Source organism: Filicampus tigris, chromosome 1 (genome assembly GCF_054856515.1).
Source record: "Filicampus tigris isolate MCC_2025a chromosome 1, RoL_Ftig_1.0, whole genome shotgun sequence".
Lineage (NCBI taxonomy): Eukaryota > Metazoa > Chordata > Actinopteri > Syngnathiformes > Syngnathidae > Filicampus > Filicampus tigris.
In genome coordinates, this window is record NC_141217.1 from 39,162,851 (window position 1) to 39,188,417 (window position 25,567).

At 44.0% G+C, this 25,567-nt stretch overlaps 1 protein-coding gene across 17 annotated transcripts; it reads right to left on the reverse strand.

The window, feature by feature from the left end:
• Positions 1-911: 911 nt before the first annotated feature.
• LOC147154041 (uncharacterized) lies at positions 912-23,399 on the reverse strand. Of its 17 annotated transcripts, none has more exons than XR_015088697.1 (7): positions 23,286-23,399; positions 22,575-22,678; positions 20,277-20,392; positions 19,535-19,588; positions 7,309-7,416; positions 3,954-4,158; positions 912-2,760 (listed from the first exon to the last, which is right to left on the reverse strand). XR_015088697.1 is itself a non-coding variant. In XM_086045390.1 (6 exons), exons 3-6 carry the CDS (start codon positions 20,320-20,322, stop codon positions 2,455-2,457), a joined length of 504 nt encoding a protein of 167 aa, XP_085901516.1. In that variant the 5' UTR covers positions 20,323-20,392; positions 22,575-22,678; positions 23,286-23,399; the 3' UTR covers positions 912-2,454. The 17 variants fall into 17 exon arrangements, 4 of the variants coding, with proteins under 4 accessions (XP_085901516.1, XP_085901541.1, XP_085901533.1 ...); XR_015088706.1 differs by having other exon boundaries at positions 3,954-4,051; positions 20,277-20,387; positions 22,568-22,678; XR_015088703.1 differs by having other exon boundaries at positions 3,954-4,051; positions 22,568-22,678.
• Positions 23,400-25,567: the final 2,168 nt, after the last annotated feature.

Consider the following 25,567-nt stretch of genomic DNA (forward strand, 5'->3'; position numbering starts at 1 on the left):
AAGGGTACGCCGGCTGTAGGCGGGAGCCGATAAACAGACTGCAATTTTTTTGTAAAATTCCCAGCTCTGCTAAAGGCCATAGGCAAGACTGTCCATGTTTCTGTTTGTCTATTTTGCCCTGCATTTGACTCCTGACCAGTGCGTGGTGGATGCTGCCTCTTGCCCAAAGTCAGCTGGGATTGGTTCCAGCTCACCTGTGACCCTAACGAGAACAAAAGTTACAGAAAAGAGACAGCCATCTCTTCCATCTGATCCACCTTGGTTTCTGATTTGGGTTTTTCGCTGGTGTTAGTTGTGTAACCAACATAAAAATTAAAGATTTGTCTAAGGCTGTAAAACAACAAACAACAGTTAGGAATAGATTTGATGGAAAGTAAGTGTGATTGCAAAAACATTGGCCACAGCAAGTACAATTGTTTGGAATGTCATGAAGAAGAAAGAAAACACTGGTGTATGTAAAAGACATCGAACAGGTGCACCCCGGAAAAGGAAGGCAACTGATGACAGAAAAAATTCAAGAGTTGTTACGGAAGACCCTATAACAACAGTTAGTGACGTAATCTAACAATAACAAGAGCAAAGTGCCAAAACAACAAAAGAGTTCATTGAGAGAAAGGAGTGGAAGATGTTGGCCTGACTATCTGATGAGAATATCTCGCAAAACACACTGAACTGAGACTGCGGTGAAGCCTGGAAACGGATCATAAAAGAAGAATGCACATTTCTAGTGACGTCAGTGAGTTGAAGGTTTGATGCAGTTCTTACAAATGAAAGGTTTGAGACCTTTATTCACATTTTAAGACCACCTCTCCCAAGATCTTTGCTCAATGAATGATCCTTTAAGTTGTGTATCACATCCAAACGTTACTAGCTGGAAATGAAATATTCATCTTTTAATAAAGGCACTGATTATTCTAAAATGTAAAAAAAAAAAAAAGCTAGTTGTTTTGTCACTTTAGTTCATCAGCACATCTTTATAATGTTGTGATTTCTCATTGTATTGTAATATAGAAGGAAAAGGCGCTCACTCGCTCTCTTTTAGAAGAGACTTAAACAAATATCCCCCAAAATTGCTCATTTAATCCATCGACATTATCAGTCCTTCTTCATCTCTCAGTGTTGCACAAGCTGAAAATTGGAAATGCCCCACAAATGTGTCCAGGAAGCATCCAAAACCAAATTGAGGTGCCATTACCCTGACGGGCAAATCACAGCGCCGGGCTGAAAAATCTCTGCCGTTCTCCCTAGTGCTCAATGATTGTCTCATCAGCGGGAGTAATTTGGGTTCCTGGTTATCGCGTCATTTCTGATGCAGACGAGGGGAGGAAAATGGGGAGAGAAGTAATTACTTCTGTTGGCAGGCGGAGAACAGATGAGGTATCGCCGAGTAATTAATAACCGGCCACTGAAGTCGATGGTAGTGCCTCGGAGAGACTCCCATGTTGGACCAGCAACAGGCACCTCATGTGAGAGAAAGAAATGAGAAAGGCGGGGGTGGAAGATGGAGGAGTGATAGAGGAGAAGGAGAAGATAGGGAATGAAGAGGATGGATGGCAAGGGGACAGATCGGCCTCAGCTTTAATACACATGAGAGGCAGCGGAGAAGAGATTGGAGAGGATGGAGAAGAAAAAGACCTACGCCAGTCGAAAAAGGCATTAACCAAGAAAAAGGCTCCATAAGAGGCTATCAAATCAGGCACTTCTCTGTTTGCGCAGAAAGAACATTGAAAATCCTCATCTTTTACTTTTCATTTCCTCAGATGTGTTTACATAGTGCAGCCACCTCAGGGTTCAGATCTGCCAGTCAAATTCAGTCCGCCGAGTCTTTACGAACTGTTTGTAGCCAGAACCGAGTGGTAGGTTATCAGTGATCAGTTATTTCAGCAAGAAGTATTTTGAGAAGGTTTCTAGCAACTGGCATTTTGTGGTGAGTTTACCATACGACTGTCCTGTGCAACTGAGCTCAGTCACAGAATCAGTCATCATTTTAGCTCTCAACACAAAACACTTTACTCTGTGACAATATGTTGCAGCCATAAAAGTAGATTGGGAAAAAAAAGCAGCAAACAGCTGTTGGCTTGGCATTGCATTGTGGTCGTAAAAGTGTGAGAGTGCAGTGGAACCTCGAAGGTTGCAGCGCATTTCAGAACATTTTTTCCTGTAGGAAATAATGGCGACAGAAGTGATCAATTTAAGGGTTAATCCGCCATCATTATAAAGCCTAGGAAATGCTGGAACTCAAGTATACAGGCAATCTACTACAATTTTGACATGACCTGTATTTATGGTCATACAGATCAAAACATTGTGGGTGATGTGATCAGTCCAGGCTGCACCCATCAGTTACGGAACAAGCTTCAAAATCCCTGGGATCTGCACAAGATAAATGGTGTAGAAAATGGTCTCTCGGTTTGTCGTGTTGAAGAGCTGAGCTGAAAAGGCTAAGCTCTCAATTTACCGGCCAATCTTTGTTCCTACCCTCACCTCTGCTGGGCCAACCAGAGGGACACAGAGTCGAGCCACTACTTCTCCGCTTGAGAAATGCCAGCCGAGGTAGCTCGGGCATCTGGTGAGGATGCCTCCTGGCGATGTGTTCTGGGCACATCCCACCAGGAGGAGGCCCTTGCCACGACTGGACGCGTCGGAGAGACGATGTCTCCCGGCTGGGCTGGGAGCGCCATGAGAACCCCTCGGAAGAAGTGGTTGAGGAGAGGGAAGTCTGGGCTCCCCAGCTAAAGCTGCTGCACCCATGACCTGACCCTGGATAAGCAGTAAAAATGGATGAATGGACGAATGGACGCACCGCTACAAAAAATGTACTTCTGAAAAAAGTTTAAGGCAAAAAGCAGAGACAGACTCCTGATTCAATTGGATCTTTGAGGACTTCGATAAGCTATGTTTACACTTTGTTCCTGGCAGCCATGGCAACCGTGAAGCTTAGTATGTTCAAGCCTTGCAAAGTCATATTCACAGTATCTGTGATGGGGCAGAGAGGCTGCTGAGTCCCGGAGGCTCACAGGAGCACTACAGTTTACCAGGGATGCCAGTATGTTCCCTCCCGGCCCACCACGTTCCAACGGGGTCGCTCACGTCTCTTATTCCGTCAAGACTTTTCTCAGATGAAACGTGGTGGTTCAGGTTTATGACCTGAGCAAAGTTGAATGAAGCTCCCCTACTGGACCCGGCTCAAGAGTCGGTGTCGGCACGACGGGAGACATTCTACTGATCAATATATGTTTGATCAGAGCTGGGCATACCGCCTATGTGACGAACCGGTCCGCCTATCCGCCTATAACGGACGCCCAATTTGCAGGTGACGAAGCATAGACAGGAAACATTAAAAAGTAGTGGGACTAAGCACCGTCGGAAGACCATTTTTTCCCATCAGTGCAATCGTCTATTTTTGCGCCGATAAAACAGACTGTGAATTTGTCGTAAAACGTCCAGCTCTTTGTTTGAGAATATGTTTTCTGTCAACAACCTATTCACAAAGCCATCATTTTTCACTTGTGCCATATAATGCAGCTAAACGTGCGGTATCGCGCCGGGACTGTTAACAGAACAACGTATGCATCAAATGCAGATGTCTGGGAATGCACATGCTTTCCATCCTACGACAGATTATATCCAAGTTTTGATATGCCAATTTTACGTGATGTCAGCTTTAGTTGCCGTGTTGTACTACAGCTGACTTGGTTTCTCATCTGCACCGTGACTGCTCTTACAAGTATCTGACAGTTTAAAAATCTCGCCAAGTCCCCCCCCATTGTCTCATATACCATCCCGTTTTATCCAAAAAGGGGATTGCCGTGGTCACTGGGAACAAAGTGTCAATGTGGCCTCAACCAACAACTTTAACTTTCCATTCGTTTCTCCAGCTCATTTCCTTTTTGTACTCGTAGCGACCTTGCATATTACAACTTATCATTTATAGTTCTGGTATTAAAACTTACCCTTGCCAAGTCTGTCCGTCTTCCTATTTCTATTCTGCACCGCCTCTCTCGATCCCCCAATAAGATCTCTAGGGTGGCGAGGCGCTGCTGAGTGCCGTCTGCGAGAGGGATGATCGGCGCTGGTCAAAATACAATCTTGAGTCTCGGGTGAAGTCAACAAGATGTTATCTTGACAGCGAAGATGAAGGGGGTGATGTCTTCCTGTCTGTTTAGAGTGCCATGTCACCAAACACCCGTGCAGCATGATCGCTATCCACCCCGAGCGCTTTTTGCTCGCCCAAATCATATGCAAGAACATCCGCACGTGCATATCCATTTATCACTTGACACAAGAACACAGATGCTATCGTTCACGCTACTGCACAAAAACAAGCTAGATAGCGCAGCCAGGTAGAGGGCCAGCGCACCCATCTTTGTGAGTTATGGTGCAGAATGTTGGGCGAGGGCTGCACTCTAATATGCAAAGACAATAAAGGCAGATAAAGGCGCAGACGAAGAGGAACCGAAAGGTAAATGAGTGCACTGAGGGGCTGCATATTGTTACAAGCCAGTGCGAATCAATCACGCTCATCTCTCAGAGTTTATTAACAATTCAGGAAGCTGCCAGCACCGGTTTGAGATTAATTGATTCCTGCTCAATTGGACCAAGACTGTGCACCTCAGTAAAGTCTTACACCTCTCTTTTTTTTTTTTTTTTCCTCCATCTTGTCATCAGGTGATGGAACAAATGTGCAAAATAGTCAGTGCTTCACTGACCAAAAGTTCTCTCCCCCCCAATTTACTGTTTTCTTTTAGCCATGAATGTAGTTATCATTTCACTTCAAGTAGCAATCACTCCCACCACTTCCGTTTTGTAAGACTGCAAATTATCCCGTGGGTCACAAAGATGATGCCAGCTGGATGCTCGGCAACCTGTGACGGCGGGAGCAGGCCGAGGCTTGAATTGCCGCCGAGCACAATACAAGGGCTGTCGAATCCATCAGGTAAAGCATGTTTGTCTATCTGCTGCCAACACCTGCTGAGGGCAGCTGGCTGGGTTGCGGGGGGCTTCGCAACCTACATGTGCAGGTGGTTGGGGGGCTCGTGAAACCCAATGGGTGTTACAGTGATGTTTCACACCGTGACAACATCCACATAACCTACTGATGCAACTGCTCACATGGGACATGGGAGTGGAGCGAAGGCGCACACACACAAAACGCAGCTGATTTTTCACATTTCCGTTTGATCAACAATACAAATTTGAAAAACAAGGCCGCAGCACTGAGTTTGATTTCAAGATTCAAATGGGTGCTTATGTGGCTCAAATGTTCATTTTTACTGACGCTTAATCTATGCAAATATTAAAACAAAACTCAGTCCTGTAGCCAGTTTATACAGTTTTGATCCGAGCATACATTTGAAATGTAAAAAATTTGGCGTTTCTTTGTGTCTGATTAAGAGGTTTTACGAAAATGGAAAGATTGAATGATACATGGATTTGTATTTGTATTATTTGTAATTTGTATTAGGATTTTTTTCCCCTTTTCCCCTACACATATACAGCATATATACACACACACATACATATATATATACACATATATATATACTTACATATATTTACACAAATATACATACATACATACACATATACATACATACACATAAATACATATATATATATATATACATACATACATATATATATATGTAAACATATATATATATATACACATATATATATATACACACATATATATATACACATATATACATATATATATACACATATATACATATATATATATACACATATATACATATATATATACACATATATACATATATATACACACATATATATATATATACACATATACATATACACATATATGTATATATATACACATATACATATACACACATATGTATATATATACACATATACACACATATGTATATATATACACATATACATATACACACATATACATATATATATATATATATATATATATATACACACACACACAGTATAGAAGCAGGCCTTCTGCTGTGTGGTTTGTTAAAAACAAATTCTGTTATGAGAAACTTGCCAGGGATATTGTAAACGGTGCTACGTTTAGCAGTGTGACAATCATGAAGCTTGTAAAACTGCGGTCGAACTGCATTCCAAGACAAAACGTTCTTGCCAGGCGGCAATTGGCAAGGCTGGCAAAAAATGGGGTGCAAAAAGCTGGTAAACTTGGTATTGATTTACTGGTCACCATCTGCTATCGTTTTGCATCTGGAAAGTATTCACAGCGTTCAATTTTTTCCAAATTTCAATTGAACCTTTTTGCACATTTATACTAATGAAAACCCCGAAATCACACGTATGTAAGTTTTCACGGCCTTTGCTCAAAATTGAAAACTCGTTGTGGCGTTCGCATGTACTCCCGATGCTTCTGTGGGTTCGCTCCAGGTCGACTTGAAGAAGTCCTCCGAATTTCAGCATAGTTTTTAACCTGGACTTAAAAGCATTCACACTCGGGGCTGACTTTGCTTCTGTTGCCAGCGTATTCCATTTGTGTGCAGCATAGCAGCTGAATGCTGCTTCACCATGCTTGCTTTAAACTGTGGGCTCCACTAATTGACTCAAGTAGCAACGCTCAAACTCCGCCCTGCCATCACCATGGTAACAAACGCCTGACTCGCCATTGGCCAAACGGTACATGAAGTCGAGACAAAAGAGGGTGTTCGGAGTGCACTAAAATTTGGACAGACACGTTAGGACACGGGAATGGTTTTTGTACCGTGAAAAAAAAAGCACAATATACCTTTCTTTAAAATAATGCCTTATTTTGAGTATTGTATATAAAATCAATAAGACTTCATTAAAGTATTTGATGTATCGTGCTCAGCTCACAAGCGTTATTAAACAGCCATTGATTTCAGGGCAGCTAGCTCTTACCGACAATGTGAGGGTTGAGCAGGTCTCAAAGGTGGGTAAATCAAAGGTTGCAGCTTGTTATCGGGTTTCATATGCAGCTAGAGGATCATGGCTACGTAATGCAATAAAAATGGAGCTCAGAGGGAGAGCAAGGATGGTATTACTACTGGTGCGCTGGGTAAGGCATAAGCCTGGCAGCCTCAGGAACATAACTTATTCACTTATTCATGTATGCATGTAATAATATCATACACAGAGGGCCAACGGACTTACATAAACACTGCATTGTACACAGGTAAATGTCTACGGTGCAATAGACATTAAATAGAGCATGTCTTTTTCAACTTTTAATCCGGGGTGATTTATAAAACTCGGGAAACTTTTATTCCACACCCGTGTGGGCCGAGCAATTCAGTGACGGATGGGATGCAAGCTGCCCACCGTGTTTCATTAGGTTCTCTCCTCTTGTCGTGGCTGGAGAACATAGACTTCCACGTGGCATCTCATCTTTGGGACAGTGGCGTCTTCAATAATTCAGAGGCTCCAGTCCTGCAGAGAGTACTTGTCAGTGACCGATGACATCGGAGAGTCGGCTCAGAAAGTAACAGCCCAACCGAACAAATTCGCTTGTTTGTAATGGATAAGTCCAACTTGAATATAGTGCCAGTGATGTTTACGGAAGGACCTGTTGATGTATCAGGTATTGTTATCCCAAAGAGATTGGTGGTCCTATGTTTCGTAAAGTGTAATTATAAAATAATTGGTAAAGATTGACAAAAAAATGTACAAGTGTGGAAAGGAAAACCATTGACACATTATAGGCACGTTTCCATTGTTATTCTTGGATAATTTTGTAATCTATATTAATATGTCTTAACCATCTCCATCACAAACTTTGAATTGATCTTTGAATTGATCTGGGATCGAAAGAGAAAGACAAATCTCTTGGCTGGTTTAAAGCTCCGTATTTTTCAGACTGTAACTCACTCCGAGTGTCAATCGTACCAGTCGAAAAATGTATCGTGAAGAAAAAAAAATGCTGCATGTTAAACTGGCGAGCCAGCTAGCTAGGGAACAGGAATTTTGCTTGTCAGTCTGAGTTCAAATTTTCATGTATATAAGTTGAACCTGAGTGTAAGTCGCAAGACCAACCAAACTATGACAAAAAAGAGGCTGTGTAGCAAATTTCTTGAGGGATGCGTCAAATTCAGAAAGAATGCGATAACACTTTTTCCGTGAGAAAATCCCTTGTGGCGAATATCTTTGGTCGAGAGACTTTTGCGCACATTGTGGTGGCTGTGTGTGACACATTCCAGTCATTTGGACGGAGGGGGTAAGGAGCATGGCTGTTCAAACTGGGTCTTAACATTCAGAAAAGTAGCAGCACATCCCAAGCGAGCGGCAGGTTTTGTCATTTTCTTTGGGGTTCAATGACAAGTTGAAGCCCAGGTCATGTTCGAAGGAATCAAGAGCGGAAGGTGAATTTCCCTCAGGTGGTGTGGTCTCCGAGGTTTGCGGTGACCTGAAGTTCAAGCCTGAGCTGCTGCTGCTCCACTGCCTTCGAAGAGCGATGGTGGCCAGGATGACAGACAGACGCAGCAGGAACGGCTAAAGCGAGACCAAAGGTGTAGGGAGGTGTGCCATTTATTGGCCAATGGTGAGGATCAAGTCCTCCGGGGTCTGGGATCATGTGTGAATTGGAGGTTGATGCGCATCTGCGGCGAACACACAGAAACGGCCGCTGGATGCATCCTACAAATCAATGCTCTGCTTGACTCATTTTAAAGAAAAAACAATAAACTGTTGTCCTTTGACCGCTTGTAAGAGACTTTCCAACTAAATTTGAAATGGGATTACTTGTTCATTATGTGTGTTCATTCTGAATGAACACACCTGTCTTTCCTGCACATTTTGTATTCTCCTGCAGGGGACTTCACCCACCATCAGTTTTACCTCTGCCACATTTATGTGCCATCCCTTTTAACAAAGCTAGCGGCTGAGACGTCAGGAAACCGGCGAGAGTCCTGCGCGACAAGTCAGCCGCGTCGCTTCAGGCATCGTTAGCCAATTCCAGGTGGAGGAAGGGAGATGCAGGGAAACAACAAAGAAGAGGACCACATAAAGGAGACAAGGGCGGAGGAAGGCAAGAGGAGGATGAGCGTAATCTTCAGAGTGATAAACAAAGCGGTGATGGGACCCACAGCAAGCAGTGTGATTAAAATGGCATTATCACCGCTCGGCTTCAAAATGGCACATTCTGCTTTAAAACTGGAGAAACGCAAAACTCAATTTGCACTCAAGGTTATTTTAAAAAGTTCACGAAGCATGACAAGCATGACTTGTTAAAATCGATCCCTTTGAGGTTTGAAGAATCATTTGATGCAAGAGTTGCTGTTCTTGCTGAGAGGTTTGGTGAGCACATTAGTGGCCAGAAAAGGGAGATTAGGATTCATGTCGAGCACTTTCATGCGACTACAGCATACAAGTGTACACGCTACACGTTTTCACTACGTGGTGCTCTCCTCTCGGCAGTCCATCTCTCTGTACAGATCTACATGAGACATAAAACACATAAAACAAGCACAGGAGCTATTTTCTCCTCTGCTGTTGTCTCAGCAGAGAGCAAAGGAAGCAGCGTGTTCTAAATAGCTCATTAACTTTTGATGACCGGCTCCTTTGGCTGTAGATCCTGAAAGCAAACAGGAGCCAGAATCCTTATGGCTATTGATTCAGCAAGCACCCCGCCCCCTCCGCAACCCTTGCATCCCGACAAGGCTTACTGACAACTTCAAATTATTCATGCCAAGCCAACTAAGCATTGGGGAAAGACTTAATGGGGCAATGTGTACAGTTAGGTTTGTATTTTTCGATTTGGACTTTAAATTCAGGTAACAAGACATACTGAATCTTTTTTCAGAACCCTTCTCATGTTGCTGAGAAGATTTAGCAGGGTACTTCCTGGTTCTACCAGGATGACGGACGGACGTGCAGCGCCATTACGATTGGGTGGGTGGATGGTTTGTATGTTGTGTAATCTGCTAACTGCATAGCTGTCAAGTTGTACGCTTTGGGCGGAATTTGTACAGGTGGAAACACCTTTTCAAACATGTACACGGCGTACATCGCAAATCTGTACGGCCAATGTCAATTTTATCAGCGTTATCGATTCCCGTTTTTGTCATCTAACTGTAGTCGGGAGACCCAGGGGAGATCTTTCTCAAAAGGCCGGAGTTGGCGCCGGCCGTCGCACGTCATCGAAAAGGGGGAGCCTAGCAGCCCCACAACACACTTCAGAGGGAGGCAAGGGTGTCCCGCGCTTTTCCTCACGCTTATCGAACACACCCACACGTCACGCACAAGCTACCACAATGCCCGCAACATCGTTTACTTTTTTTTTAAAGTTGATTTACCGATCACGTGACAGCAGCCATTTGAAAATAATGTGTAATGTGTCAGATTATATACAGATATGTACTGCAAATGACAATTTTCGGAAGATTCAGTACACCCAGCTATGGGGTTGGCAGCTATGGAACTGCACCGTCATATGCAAAGCTACACAAATGCTAATTGGTTGAAATGGAGATGATGCAATCTGCCAATCGGGCAGGCATAGCGTCTATCACGGTTTGGAATTGAACTCCAGTTTGCAAAACATTTGACAGCAAACAGGGTTGTTTTGAAGCTTGACACAAAACCTTTGCATGGCAGATGATAGAGGCTACACTATTTTTTAATCTTTTTTAACTTACCGGTACATTCTGCATTATTCCATTTAGGAAAGGAGTTAATTTAGTTTCCATTTCCCTTTCGAATGGGATGTGTACGTGTTAGCAAGGCTGAGCATTGTCTCTGACGTGCCGTCGCACGTCTGTGCGCCTGAGGGAAAACGCCACATTTTCACTTTTCAAGTCGCAACTTCAACAGCTCAAAGGCCAGCAGGCGCCATGTCCGAGCCTGATAGTGCCGCTCACTGACTCAACCTATATCTGACGTGGCGTTTCCAGCATGGCGTTCCGCGCGGCGCCAGGAGACAAAGGCGGCTACAGCAAGGAGAGCGCTGATAAGGTGGGGCCGGTCATGACCACGGTCCGTGCGGCTGAGATAGGACGACAGCAAGTGAAGTGTGACCGCTTTCTTACTGTCTTCTTCCATCTACACGCCGCAGGCCTCCCGCCCTGGGCACATCCGCACCACCGTTGCGTTATCTGGTACAATACCGATGTATGCCGCTTGTCTTCACTCGTGTTCAGATTTACGTACAAATGGCACCTTTGCCGTCAGCGTTCAATGTGGCTAAATGTTACACTGGCGCAATCCCTTCAGCATGAACAAAAAACACAAGAAGGAAGAGACGTTAAACATCTGCATCAATTTTACTCACACTTGTCATCTGCAGCTCCTTGAATATAGATGGATTTTTCATCTCACTTCTCCCCAAATTCTATCTGGCTATCACATCCTCATCTTGCCTTCCGCATTCTCGCAGGAAAGACCTCAACATCTTTCCAATTGCTGCAAGTCATTTTGACGCTCAAGAGGAGAATGTGATCTCTGCGTTCTCTCATCTTTCCCTGGCCAATCTGGTGGGGCGGAGGACACTTCCTGTACAACTCACTCATCTCCAGTGGCAGCTTTGATTCTCTGGCCCCTCTCTGCTGATTTTGCATAATCACACAGTAATGAAGTTGGCGGCGTCCCCCGGCGCACTGCATGCTAGCTCACGCTAATATGCTCTCAATGGTTCCACTCGAGAGATGGTCGAAAGGACCGGAACTCGGAAAGGTGTTAAGTCTCCTACATGGCAGCCACATTTATTAGAAACACAATTACACAGGTGCACAGGGGCATACCGGACTCCACAATGATTTCTCCATTCTCCAGTCGGTGGAGCGGCTAATTTCCTCAGCAGCGTCGTACTTAGACCTATAGACTCTTCTGTCAGTGGCCCTACTCGAGTGAAGTCAATGTATTGCATGGCTGTGCATTCAGAAAGCATTCAGACTCCCTTTCACTTTTGCTATGGTAGCCTACGGTCTTTTGATAGAACATTTTGTTTCACTTTTTTCCTCGCATCAAGACACATTCAAGAAACTGCATTGGTGAAGACAAAAAGAAGTAGTCAAGTCAAAGAGAAGTCAAATGTTGAGATGCTGTGCTGAATTCTCCCCCAATTTACCAACAATGCCTGTTGTGCAAAATATTGGCAATCAAACCACCATCCTTTATGACATCTTGCTTACAAGATCAAGCATACAGTTCATCATACCTCAGACCTAAGCGCGTGTGGTGCTTTTCGTGGCTTGTTTGTAACGCTTTGTTCAAAAGACGAATGTGGCCCAACAAGGTCTTGAGAATTGATCTTCTCTTAATAGCTCTTCGGGGGCCTCATTTATCAACGAGCGTGTAGAACAGATCCTAAATTTGTTCGTGCGACTGAAATTTGGAGTGTCTGCAAGTACAACAAAATCCAAATCAAGCGTGTACACCTGTCGTATGTACAACAGTAAGTACAGCGCATTGATCAATCCAGCCTGTTCTAAACTGCCATGCTCGCGCACGTCTGGCCTCATTTGCATTGAGAAACGCCTCCTGTAGGAGAAATCCAAAGGTAGGTACTTGTCTGAGAAGTGGAAACATGTGGAATAAGTCCTGTTTGGAATTTTTAAGTGTTACAAATGAAAAGGAACTAATTACCCTCCAAGGGGAAAAAAAAGTGTCACGGCCCACAGACAATAATTATCAGTGGCTCCAACGTTGTTTGGGAAAGTCTTGTTTAATTTCGGTATGTCGGTGATGTGCGGTCAGGTTGTGTGCGCGCACATCGCCATATGAGAGTAGCGCTTACTTGAAGTGCGGGTGCAAATATTCATCTTCCTCTACTTTGGCTGTCACCATGCGCTTCGTGGAACTTTTTGTCATCGTCTCGCAACATCTCTCACCCGTGAATGCATCACATGGGGAGAAAACGCTCCAAAAAGAGTGTTATTTTTTAATCGATGCATCGCTGGGCGATGCCTTCATAGGAGCCTGCAGTAATTCAACAAACTGTTTGTTCTCCAGCAGCTCGCTGCTCACCATTTTTTTTAATTTATTTTTTTATATCCTTATCAACCTTTAAGTCTGTGTGGGCCTTTAATGAAAGCCTCCTGCCCGGAGGTCTGTCTCAGTGCCATAATGTATGGTCGAGTGTTGAGGCCTATTTGCCGTTATAACACTCAAGTCTAATCAGAGGATGGGCCACTTTTAGAGTGTTTGGAGAAACCACTTGCGCCCACAGGCAATCAACACCTCATCACTCTTATGTGCAGAGAAGAGGGCACGAGGCGCAGAGCAGTGAAGAGTGCAATTTCACCTCCTCGTCTTCTCCTTTGTTCTTGCATTGGACCCCCTGTTCAGTTTTCTCTGCTCCGTATCACACATTTCTCCAGCTAATTTAGTTAAGTTAAATAAAGCCACGTCCCCACCGTTGAGTGGAAATCCTGTTGAGCTCGCCAGAGCACAGTTTAGAGAAGTCGCAAGAAAATGTAAGCCAACAACAAGGAATGAGACAGAGTAAATCAATGACAGGAGAATTGCTATGCATGCTTATTGACAAGTGTAAAGTGGCGACTTGCTTATGAAGTGTCGCCTCTCCGAATGTACAGAGCTAACGGACCGGTCCACCTATATCCGACTACGACGGATGCCCATTTTGTAGGCGATAAATGAAAAACGGCAAAATGGAGGCGAACTTCTTTTCATTTAATTCACCTGCTTGGGACAAACCTTAACACTAACAGTAATCCTAACACTAACCCACCACATGCCAAGATGAGTGTGGGGTGCGCCGTGTACTTTGCCGTACTTGCCTCGCTTCCGTCCGCCTTTGTGGACAGCAAAGGGAAAGCCTACTTGACACAAAGAAGCATAAAGCAAAAACATTGACTTCTGGAAGCAAAGCTAAGATGGATTTATAGATGCGCTATTTTACAGAGTGACAAAGATAGATTTGGCGAAAAGTAGACAATGAGTAGGCTGACGCTGCACTATATCCTGCACCTGGAATTTAGTTGTGCTCCGCTCTACAAGAAACGCTTGACTCCTCCACCAATACCTCCTGTCAAGACAGCCAGTGTGAAAGAAGCCGTGGGAGTGAGTTGAAAAGAGACACAGGCAAAGATGCACTAACGAGCCTCGGGAGGTAGACGTTTGTGTGCTTGCGCGCTTCTCAGTGTGCATGTGCAGACTAGCACATCACGCTATCAGACAGCCACTCCGTCACTGCCAAGCGGCAAATTCGGAGGGAGCGGCAACTTCCGGCAACGTTTGCCACAAATCTCACAAATTCCTTTTGTGTCAGGCAGTCAGCGAGAATCAACAACGTCAGACTTCACGACACTTGTTTCATTGAAGTGGGATGAAGGAAGACAAACAAACGGCTTTCTGTTCTCCATCTCGTCATCGTCGTATGACGGCACCGCAGAGAGAAGCCGCAATGTCTTGGATCAGCCAAGGTGGAAGTGACAGCAAGACGACCGTCAGCATTTTGTTCCTCATTTGAAACAAACACATCAGAGATGAAGACGTTTTTCTGTGCTCGCTCGACTGAGTGGAACTTTACACCTACACAGCCTCACTTTTGTGATTCACGACCCCCTTGACTGGCACATTCATCAAATGCGCACTCCACCGTCATGGTCAAGTGCCTCTTTGTGTCAAAAGCATCGATTTTACAGTTTAGTAGTTGTTGGGCAAACAGGAAGTCGGCCGCTGTGATGGCACACATGCAGGACCGCTGCTAACGATAGGCAGAGAAACTAGAAACACGAGAGAAATGAATCTACAATGATGTTTTGGGTCTGTCTCCGTCTTCCCATAGATCTAACCTTGTCGTTGCCATGGTGTATTTTTTTTTATTTTTTAACTCAATTACTCGCATTATTCAAACTGCACCACGTGAAAAATGATTATTCTCGACTGTTGTATGCTCTGCATAAGACCCAAAAAAAGTCCCTGCCCACTCCTCTAATTACAAAACCGGTTCCATTGTTGTTTCATGATCTACCCATAGAAAGGACCTTTTTTTTGTTTTTGTTTTCTCAGATCTGTCCGTCTATATGACTTCACCAAAATGTGTGTGGGGGCGGGGGGGAGAGCATTCTCAACTACAACAAAAGCATTTACCGTAATGCAGCTTTTGTTTTCCTTGCCTGAAGCCACTACCGGATTGTTTAACTATCATTTGGCTAATTCCGTGCTTGGTGGGAGGGCCGGCACTCCGGGGACCCAACTAACTGTGTACAAACGATACAAAGTACATTTGTCATAGTACTTACTGGATGTCCTTTTTAATGCACAGCTTTTCCTTGAGTCACTTGTGGTGGTAAATTTGTCCTCCGATATGCTCCGCACATAAGGAACTGACTAGAAATGGTGAAGTCAGATAGTATTACTCATACCATAAATTCAAGCATGGTGGCCTTGGTGCACTCAAAAGCAGCTGTCTCTCATCATTGCTTACAAAGTTGTCACACACTTCAACACTTTCTCCCAGCCTGCTTCCTGACATTGGCGGAGATACAACCGCACGCAGACTGAATATTAGGGGGGTAATAAAACACTCAAATGTACCTAAACGTCCTTGCCGCAGCATCCTACAAGACAACCCTTGGTACTAAATTGGACTGCTGGGAATTTCTTAATCACAGAAAACATTTGGAAACAAGATGGAGTGGCGCCAGCTTCTTCAAGTGTGCCGAAATTGTCCCTTTATGGCTCTTTCTGCATACGATAGTGCCAATGATCATAGCAAGCTAGGTGCTCTGACATGAAATTGATGTGACTCTATTAAGTGGAATACAAGAAGGGAAACTATAAAAATTAAAGTTATAACAGCAATATCATCCCCCTTCTTGAATCTGCGCTCACCGCATCCCAGCGCGGCTGTTCCGCCCTGGCTCGTATAGCTTGCCCGCGCGTGCCGTCTTTCCTGTGCTTTTATGTTTACAAGGACATATACAGCAATTGTGACTTACTGCCAACAATTGCCTTTTGACTTGTGCCGCAGCGTTTATGCTGCCGTTGGCCGAAAGGCTTTCGTTCCGGTGGGTGTCCGATAAATATCGATTCGAGGGTAGCCTGCGAGGAAACCTTCCAAATCCTGCGCAGCGGACAATCTTTCGGTGACCACACCCAAAGCAGCGCAGCCGTGCACCGCCCGCCCTCCACACCTGATCTGAGAGCGTCAGGAGGAGAAGAGCTTAAGGGGTCTATCAGTGTTCTACACGATATTGTCTTCTTTTCAAGACTCCTGCGCGCCTCCGTCAACATGACGGATCATGTTTTAGAGATTGTTCTCTTGGGAGTGATCTGCTGTCTGCCCTGTCAACTGCGGAGAGGCGAGGATGAGGAAGAGACAAGCAGACGGACGTGGAGCAGACGCATTTCTCATTACAGCCCAATCCTGCAGGGGCTCGGCCGGAGTGAGAACAATTTGCAGTTAGCGGTCGAAAGACTCAACTATCGGAGGAAAAGCCACACTCATGCAGCCACATTCAGTCAGCGCTTCTCTCGCCTCCGGGAACTCATTATCTCCCCAGACACGCTCGCTCTGCGAACACTGAGTCACTTTTGTGACATTGGGTGCAGAAATGTGTCCCGTAGACCCACTCTGGTATTAGAGCATGCTTGGAGGTACTGTGTTACAGCTCATTACTGAAATACTCGGCTCTTGGGGGAAAAAGGAAGAAGAAACTCTTAATGGCAACAGGTGCCGGTTTTGTAGGTGTCATGCGAGGTTTTACGTTGCTAACATTTGTAGATTCCAAATAATATGAAAGGAGCAGTTGTGAAAAATAATGCCAAAAGTGTACCAAAAAAAATCCTGCGTGACCCTCGGTAGAGGTCATAGGGTCATCTGCTCACTGCTGCATCACGACCTCGGAACCAGAGAAAAGGTCGATAACATAAACTAAATCCAATAGCAATATTGCTTTTCATTGATTTTTTTCCCTGGCTTGTAACAAAGCACACATTTCAGGTGACGGCGTGTGCGTGTGTGTGGATGCATAAGCACTTGATGGTGGATAAAAGAAACAATGATTGGTTGTTCTAGTGTATGTTGACTAATGCCTTCATCATGGGTGCAAATGGAAGTGTAATTCTTTCAAGATGTGCACGAGACATGGGACAAGACAATAATTTAGGAGTGGAGGGTGGTGTTTGTGTGCCACACACATACACACACACCGTACCTACTTACCAGTCACCACAGAGAGGCCAAGGCCAGTTATTTGTTAAATGCCACCACAACTGCTGCCGTGTGCCTAATTGGATTTCCCTTCTCAGTAAAATCTCATCTACTGCTAAAGGGAATGACCTCTTTGTTGCTCACAAGCTCGGCCCACACACATACGCACTGCCAACACTCTTATTCAACGACACGCACATTTAAGCTCAAATACACGTGGTCTCAAACACCATCAATTGAATTTGAAAAAGCAGGTGTGACAGAAGCTCTTTAAGGGGTGCTGCATGTGAAAACGGATGACATCATCATGCCATGAAAAGTCTAGTTAGCTGAATTCATGATTTGATGCTGGTTGAACTCCTGTAGCCTACTGTATGCAATTGTGAGGTCTGCCAAGGCAGAGACGTCCAAAGTCCAGCCCGCCAGCTCAGTTTTACTGGCGGCCTTGACTGTTGACTGAGTAGTAGGCACATTAACAAATAGTCAAGTTGACATGAAACTGGCCAAAGCTTTGGTGGCAATATTTTCAGCTCATGGGACCTTAAGAGTTGCTAATTGGTACAAGGCGAGTCATTAAAGACAGCGATAACTTTAATGCTCGATACAATTGGACGTGTGGGAACGTGTTTGAACGAAGATCTGCTTCGATTGGTTATGGCGCCACTCAAAAGTCAGCAAGAAAAAAAAAAAAGTACAAAGTACAAGAGTCTAAATTCAAATTTAAAACTGCCATAAAAGTGGTTTCAACAATTGTGCTGTTTTTGATGGCTTGCTTTGATTCAGTATTAACATAAGAATATTTCAAACATTTTTTTGAAAATACATTCATCGCTTCCATGTCATGACATCTAAAATGCTGTGTAAGCATCCCACATAGCAAAGGCATTTGGGCCACATATGAGCAAATCTGCCTGTCCACCTGTCACATAGGCATAATTGTAAACTCAAGTCGCAGTTTTAGGTACGCATTTGAATGATCCTTTCATGTCCATGACAATTACTGAGTAATGTCTACTGATAAATGATACTGAGCAACACTGATAAATGTCTTGTGTTGTGCTTCCGGTTACCCTAATTACCCACATTGCAAAGGCATTTGGGCATGAAGCTGGCACTGGTGGCATTCAGTGGGCACTGACATACGGCATGAGAAGCGAACATGGCCCAGCACCGGCAAAGGAGGCACTGTCTTGACTCTGGCAAACAAGATGTGGGCCAGTTGATGTCTGGGCCAGATACTTCACTCAACAACCGGCTTGTACCCACCCTTCTTGGAGTCCTACGAGGGGCTGCTGGAGAGCGGTCCCTCTGAGGACTCCCTTGTTCTGTTGGGGAACTTCAATGCTCAAGCGGGCAATGACAGTGCCCTTCAAAGGAAGTGGTTTGGTGGAACGGCCGCACGGTGCTCTGTTATTGGACTTCTGTGCCCATCACGGATTGTGCATAATGAACTCTATGTTCAGACATTAGTTTCGCACATGTCCACTTGGCACCAGGAGCCACTGATCCAGATGAGGTGGCTCGGGTATCTTGTTAGGATGCCTTCTTGGTGAGGTGCTCACCCTGGAGAAGTTGGATGAAGAGGCTGGGGAAAGGGAAGTCTGTGCTTCCTTGTTTATGCTTCTGCACCCAGCGACCCGACCTTGGATAAGAGTAAGAGAACTGATGGATGCTTTTATGAATTTCAGCCACTTAGATTTCCCACTTTTGTTTTTTCTGGAAACAGTCTTTTTAGTTCATTTTCATCAGAAACCTTGCAGGCAATCTCAAGTTTTGTTTTTCTCCTACTGCCGTCCAACTTGTGTGACCAAAGAAAAGTGAAAATGTGCCTAGTGATTTGTCAGCCAGAATCCTCAGTGAGATAAGAAGTCATCCTTGAAATCTATTCGTTTGAGATGCTCCATGCGCATGCTTTCTTTGTTTGTCATTGTCGTCATATGATGTAGTCATGTGTGCTTCCCACCCCCTCACCATTTTGTGTCCATTGTCATTCAAACATGGCCCCGCCTTTCTTGTCCCCACCCCTCCTTAACTCATCATCAACATGCGAGCGCTTGAAAGTCAGCCTCTTGTGAGCTGCTCTTATCTCCCACCGCTTCCTGCTTTTCTGCCTTGCCCACCCCTCGGTACACACCCATTACCGACAGACAGCCCACATGCTGCCCCCCGTCCCTTTCCGCTCCGCTCGGCTCTGCTCCGACGGCTGCCAACAATAGGGACTCGAGAGCCATAATGGCAGCCCAAGTCTGGCTTGGCCCCAGGGGGTCCGTGGCATATCGTCACAGCCAATCTTAATGCACGTTTTCTGCAACAAATTGGCCAGTTTACTTAAGAGGTGGCTGTGCTCCATGAATATTTTATGGGGTGAAGGCGGCCGAGTGATGCGATACAATGACACGGCCTTATCTTATTAAGGCAGACAGAGAAGGTCAGTACCTGGCCTTGGTCCGGAACACTCCACCAGTTTTCTGAGGTCTGGGATCCAGGGATCTTAAAAAAAAAAAAAAAAAAAAAAAATCCACATCTACTTGTCCACACCTTTCAAAGATAAAAGGCTTTTCAATCAAGGGTGCTGGAAAAGTCCAGATTGGGGCAGAATCTGTCCTCTGACTGGGTAAATACAAAGGTCTTTATGCACCCAGTCATACTTGAAATGACAAAGTGGAAATCGCAATATTGAATTGCAGCGCCAAGAGCGGTGAACTGCTCAAGTTACTGTGAGGCACCACACAAATGTTCTGTTATTTCTCTGTGTGACAAAGTCTAGCGCACGGTACAATGATGGCAGAAGAGGAAACGGCACAGGGATCGTTTTCCCAACCATCCCTCCCTTCTCCTCTCTCTCTGCGCCTCCTTTCGGTCCCTCTGGGCTTGTGTGATTTACAAAAAAAGGCTTCTCATATTGCCTTGGCGGTGATGGCGAGTAATACAGCAGCCTCCAAATCAATGGAGCCTGTCCTAGATTTCGCCGTGGTCTCAACTCTCTCTATAAAGGGATCTGGAGGGCACTCTATATTTTTATTAGCTGCAGAGAAACGGAGAGGCAGGGACTTGGATCTCATTACACACGCGCAAACACACACACACACATGCACAAACACAATAAGTGGATGTATGAACACAGAAGTTACCAACACATAAAGACATGCACAAGAATGTGGAATCCACACAACCTCACCTGGGACTTGCTGGGGGCTGCTCATCATGGGGGACTGAACACGCATGTACACGCATGCACAAAAACAGGCATGATGCAAATGTCACTGCGGGTTACACTGCATTGCTGACACTGCACTTGGGAACGGGAAAGGATGCATGCAGCATCCGAAAGGGACAGAAGACAGAAAGCAAAAATATACAATCAGACAAGTTCCACTCCCGTCCAGACATTTTCACTTAGTCAGCAGGGATGAAGTCTAACATTTGAGGACATTGAAACCGTTTATACATCGTTCTAATTTCTATAACCCTTTTTTTTGTTGTTGTTCGGGGTCACAAGAAGCCTACCGCAGCTAGCGTGGGGGGAGATTTGGAGGACACCTTGAACAGATCATAAGTTAATCACAGGCCTGACACAATGCTGAGTCTTGAGTGAAACTAACAAGATGCTTTTCGGTGTGTTATGAAGCTAGAGTGGACCTGGAGCAAAGCGACAAGCACAGTGTGAGGATGTAAACGCCACACAGGAAGGCCAGAGCATAGATTCATATGTAACATTTGCTGTGAGGCAGATAAGATGCTCACTGATTGGGAATAAGTGGAACTCAGGCCAAGGTACAGTTAGTTTATACACACTAAATGATCAGGTCTGCAACATCCACGTGTGCTAGCGAAGGTGTGCTGCTATTGACCGCAACTGCTGGCGGTTGTTTTGATGTCTCCCATTATTCATTTCTGGAAACACACTAGAGTTGTCTTCAGGGGAATGTGAAATCATTTATGTTTATTCAAGGTTTAAATCCGATTAGACATTAAGTGCACTATTTGCTCTCTGCTGCTGTGGGTGACATTAGGGGATTTGTTTCAACAGGCATGCTATCGTGATATTGTGTGACTCTGAATTGCAAAGCAACTGGAGCAGTTGAAATAAAGCACACCAAAAATTGCTCCCAAGGAGTAGCGGCAGCCTGCAGACTGCAGGTGGGAGCGAGGTTGACAGTTTAATAACGCCGTAGTCACATCAGGAGTGGCTAAAATAATTCTTATTGCGTGGAGCAATACAACAGCATCACATTTGTCGTGCTGTCTGTTACATGAAAACGTGTCTGAGAGGGAAACAACTCGTTCACAAAGTCTCTCAAGCCGCAAGTATGAATTGTGAAAGATGAAAGGATTTTGCAAACTCACGGCGGGAGGACCCCGTTTTGTTTCTCTGGGCTGGACTGATGTCAGACTTAATCGGCCACACTGAAGCAGCGCTTGCAAAGTGCATTCTCAGTCGTCCGCCACCCCGTTGACACTGGTGGGTCAGAGGCGACGCGGCCCTGCCCGCCGTCCATCCGCCCGGCTGCCAGACAGCCAGGCTTCGTCAGCAGCTAATTAAATCTGCCGCTATTCATTTGCCCTTAATGTGCTTTTAATTGGATTACAGGCCTGGTGGCAGAGTAAGGGGGTTTCCACTTTCCAGGAAGGGGCGATGGGTAAGCCAGAGGTGAGGCGACAGGGGAGGATATCAGTCTGAGTGGTGACCTTCCATTCTGATTCAAACAGTAGGAGAAAAATCAAGAAGCAAGCTTTCACACTGATGCATTTCTCCCCCCCCTCTCTTTTTTTCTACAGTCAGTAGGTTTGGGGGATTTGCGGCGAAATATCCATGACCATAATGTATACCTCGTGCCGGGGTGTCGTAAGGGAGAGAAAAGTGACTATTGTAGGGGCCGCGTGACTGACAGGAGTCTTTGAAAATAGTATTTTCAATTTGCAGCATTAAAGTGGTGGGCGAAGTGATTTTTTTTCTTTCCACAGAGTAACAAATCCCTGACGGCACCTGTGTGTGTTTGTGTATGAGGCTTGCAAGAACTGATGTAGTAAAATACTAAAAACATCTACCGTATTTTCCGGACTACAAGCAGGGGGCGGAGCCAGGGGTGTGCACGGGCCCACCCAGATTGACAGTGTAACACTTGTGTGCTTAGTATATAGTAGATGCTATAATTAACAAAGGAAATGAAATGTACTCTACTGGAATTGTAGGCTAGGCTCAGAGATGTAAAGTTCAGCTCAGGGAGGAAGTGGGGAAAAATGTTTCAATCACAGAGAAGACTTCTGATGACAAATGCAAGTGTATTCACCCAAAAAACAGGAAAAAGACAAATTTACAATATTTGCAATGTTTGTATGAATGATTAAATCCAAAAATCTAGGATCTCGCTGGTTGAAAGTTGATGTAGGTAATGTCCAGTGTAAGTGCTGGAGTAGATGTTGCAGTAGGTGAATGAAAATGTCTCAGAAGAAAACCGGCTACAGCACCTCCTACCGCTCTGCAGGGCTGTCGTAGTTGTTGGAGTTCTTTCGGCTGGATTCTATGTTAGCTCACCATCAATTTCCTTGACATAAAATTTATAGGAATGGGAACCTAGCCTGCATGGAACAGGACCAATTAGAAATAATTAGAAACATCATTTAAGTGAAATATTTTCCATTTCAAATCCTAATGTACGTACATCCGAAGTTCAAGTTGTCATGACCATATTCCTTAATAATTTCATTAGCGCTGCACCATAAATCAATGCACAATGCTTTCCATACAATGTGTGCAGTCATCAAGCATTAAATGGAAACCAATTAAATTAATGCCAATTAAAATAATCAAATAAGCAATAGCATGAATACTAAACCACAATAATTAAAAACGATTCTAAGGAAAACAGAATAGCATCGTGTAGATATTAACAAAACTATCTCAGGGCAGAGACTGTTAGTGCTAGCTCCCAACAATTTCTGTCCGAGTCCCTTTCCTCCACATAGAAAATTAGCGGCTAATAGTTAGCATGCTAAAGCAAACAATTGAATGAGCTGGCTGACCAGTTCCCGCTTGTTTTGTCTTTTTTTTCCAGTACAATGAGTAATGTCAATTTAAATGACATGAATGCGTGGTAGAGACACCTACCACTTGACGGCATAGCAGTCTACTCTGGTCAGAAATCAGGTAAGAGTAATGCTTTTAAAGAAGAAAAAACTTGCCTACCGGCGACCGATCGGACCGAGACAACGACGGCCCAAATATTTACTGGCGCGTGGCTTACATCGTAATGTAAAGAAAATGACATCAGCCCGGAAGTGACGTCATCCCGGAAATGACATCGTCAGACGCGAGGCTAAAAATGAAGTCAGCATTATATTATTAATACAATATCAAGGCAATTTAATAGCACACCACAATAATCATATTTTGTATAATAAATGTATGTAGTAATACAAATATAATCCATGTTACAAAAGACTGCCCACCCAGTGAGATTCCTGAAAAAAAATTATAATAATTCTTACAATTTTATACAATACAATACAATTTTATTTATATTGAGCATTTCATAGCAGCTAGAGCTGTAACAAAGCACTTTACAAACAATACAATAAATAGAACAAAACAATAAAAGGCTGTGATACATGTATTAATAAATATAGACGTAAATGGAAATGGACAGAGAGGGGGGCTTGCCTTTTAATTTGCATTTTGTTGTGTTTTCTTATGTTATTGAACATTAAGAATGGCATAATTGTGGTTCTCTAAGGAAGATCTGAACTTCATATTATTCAGTTTGTTGTTTTATTTGAATATACAATGTGTAAGGACAGGAGCATTGTGCTCAGTGAGAGAAATATTCAGGCCCACACAGATTTTTCCAGGCCCACCCATACCCATTAGCCACATTCTGGCTCCGCCACTGACTATCGGCGGCTACTATTTTTCCTAGGTTTTGAACCATGTGGTTTATATAAAGGTGCGGCTATTCTGTGAATTTTTCTTCCACCGCTCGGGGCGGTCTAACCGTGATTACAATAGAATACTACACGATTGCCATTAACAGGATGTGACTGCAGGTGGAGAAGTTCAACAGGCGAGGCCGCTATGCACTTGGTTATGAATTAGGTGGTATGCAGAAGTAGAGCAATAAAAGGTGGACGTTAACAAACTTGAGTGGCAGCGGGCAGTGAAATGAAGATAAGTACTGTCTGTTTTCCCTTGGTTCTGTTCCGTTTTAAGCAGCAAAGTTGATGCCATGTTAAAAGGCACTGTTAGGAAAGAATCTGTTCTGTACATACATGAACATTTCAGTTCAAAATCGTTCTGTAAATGCAGTAAATATCAAATTTTTCAACATAGTGTTGTGTTTACAAATACATATTGTATAAAGTGAATTTCAATGTGATACACTTTACCAATAGAGGGCGCCATTGGTACATGAATGGTTAAATGCCAAGCAGGTTGAAGAAAAGAAGAAGTAGAACAAAACGGACCATGTTGTGAGTTTGCACACTCTCCGGATTGAAAAGAAAACTATTGAAGGTTAAGTCTTGTTTTCTTTCCACCACCAACACAACAGATAGGTGCGGCTTATATAAAGGTGCGGCTTATTTTTTTCATTCGTTTTTTAAAAAATAGAGTGGGTGCGGTTTATATAAAGGTGCGCCTTATATTCCGGAAAATGCGGGAGATATGTTTTTGTCATTTAAAAGTAAAAACAAAGAATGCAGATTAGAGAAGCGAGAGGGATTGAGGAGAAATGTTGAGCTATAGTTTATTATCCAAAGTCCTGTTAAGACTCAGAGCTTTCTGGATTTTTACTCACATTCATGCACGTTTGATATTCAAGTCATCACATGCTGCAAGATTAGATGGAGGGGGAGGGTTGGAGGTCAATGTTTAATTTTTAGAAGAATTGATAAAACAATTACAGTCAGATCGATGGCCTTTTAATGTGTCTCTCTTGAAAGGCGGCCAAGTCCGACTCCTCTCACGCTGCCTGATTATGATTGCAAGTTGTTTTCCAGCGTGCCCAACCTGCCCACTTGGCACAGGACCTCCTGCACTGTGTCTCAAGGAGGACCGTAATTACTTTAAAATGGGTGAAATTAACGAGGTTGCATCTCTTTTAATCTGACATAGTTGTCAAACTCTTCCCTTTTTAATGGCATATTTTAATGGAGAAGGCAATTGATTTATAGTAGGTTGTTGAAACTGCCAACAGCCAGTGACCCTTCGGCTTGGGATGCAAATGCAATGAAGCCAGCGCAATGTAAATCAATGCTGCAATGATGTATAGATATTTAATAGACCGTACAAGTGTAATCTTTTTTTTTTTTTTTTTTTTTTACTTAGTATTCCAGGTCGAAGCCACACTAAATGTGCTTGTGTCTTCCTCTGTGCTGTTTGGAGCCATTATGGCGACTGATTCACTGCTCCTCCACCTTTCTGTATTCATACATACTTGCATTGAGCCATCAATACAAAAACGTAAGGATGTG

Excerpts from the sequence above, each read along its gene's own strand:
- LOC147154041 (XM_086045390.1), bottom strand. The coding sequence starts at position 20,322 with ATGCGTGTTCAGTCCCCCATGATGAGCAGCCCCCAGCAAGTCCCAG. Across the intron at positions 19,589-20,276 it reads CAGCCCCCAGCAAGTCCCAG|ATCCCTGGATCCCAGACCTC; the intron begins GTGAGGTTGTGT and ends TTTTTTTTTAAG. Across the intron at positions 4,052-19,534 it reads GTGTTCCGGACCAAGGCCAG|ACGGCACTCAGCAGCGCCTC; the intron begins GTACTGACCTTC and ends TCCCTCTCGCAG.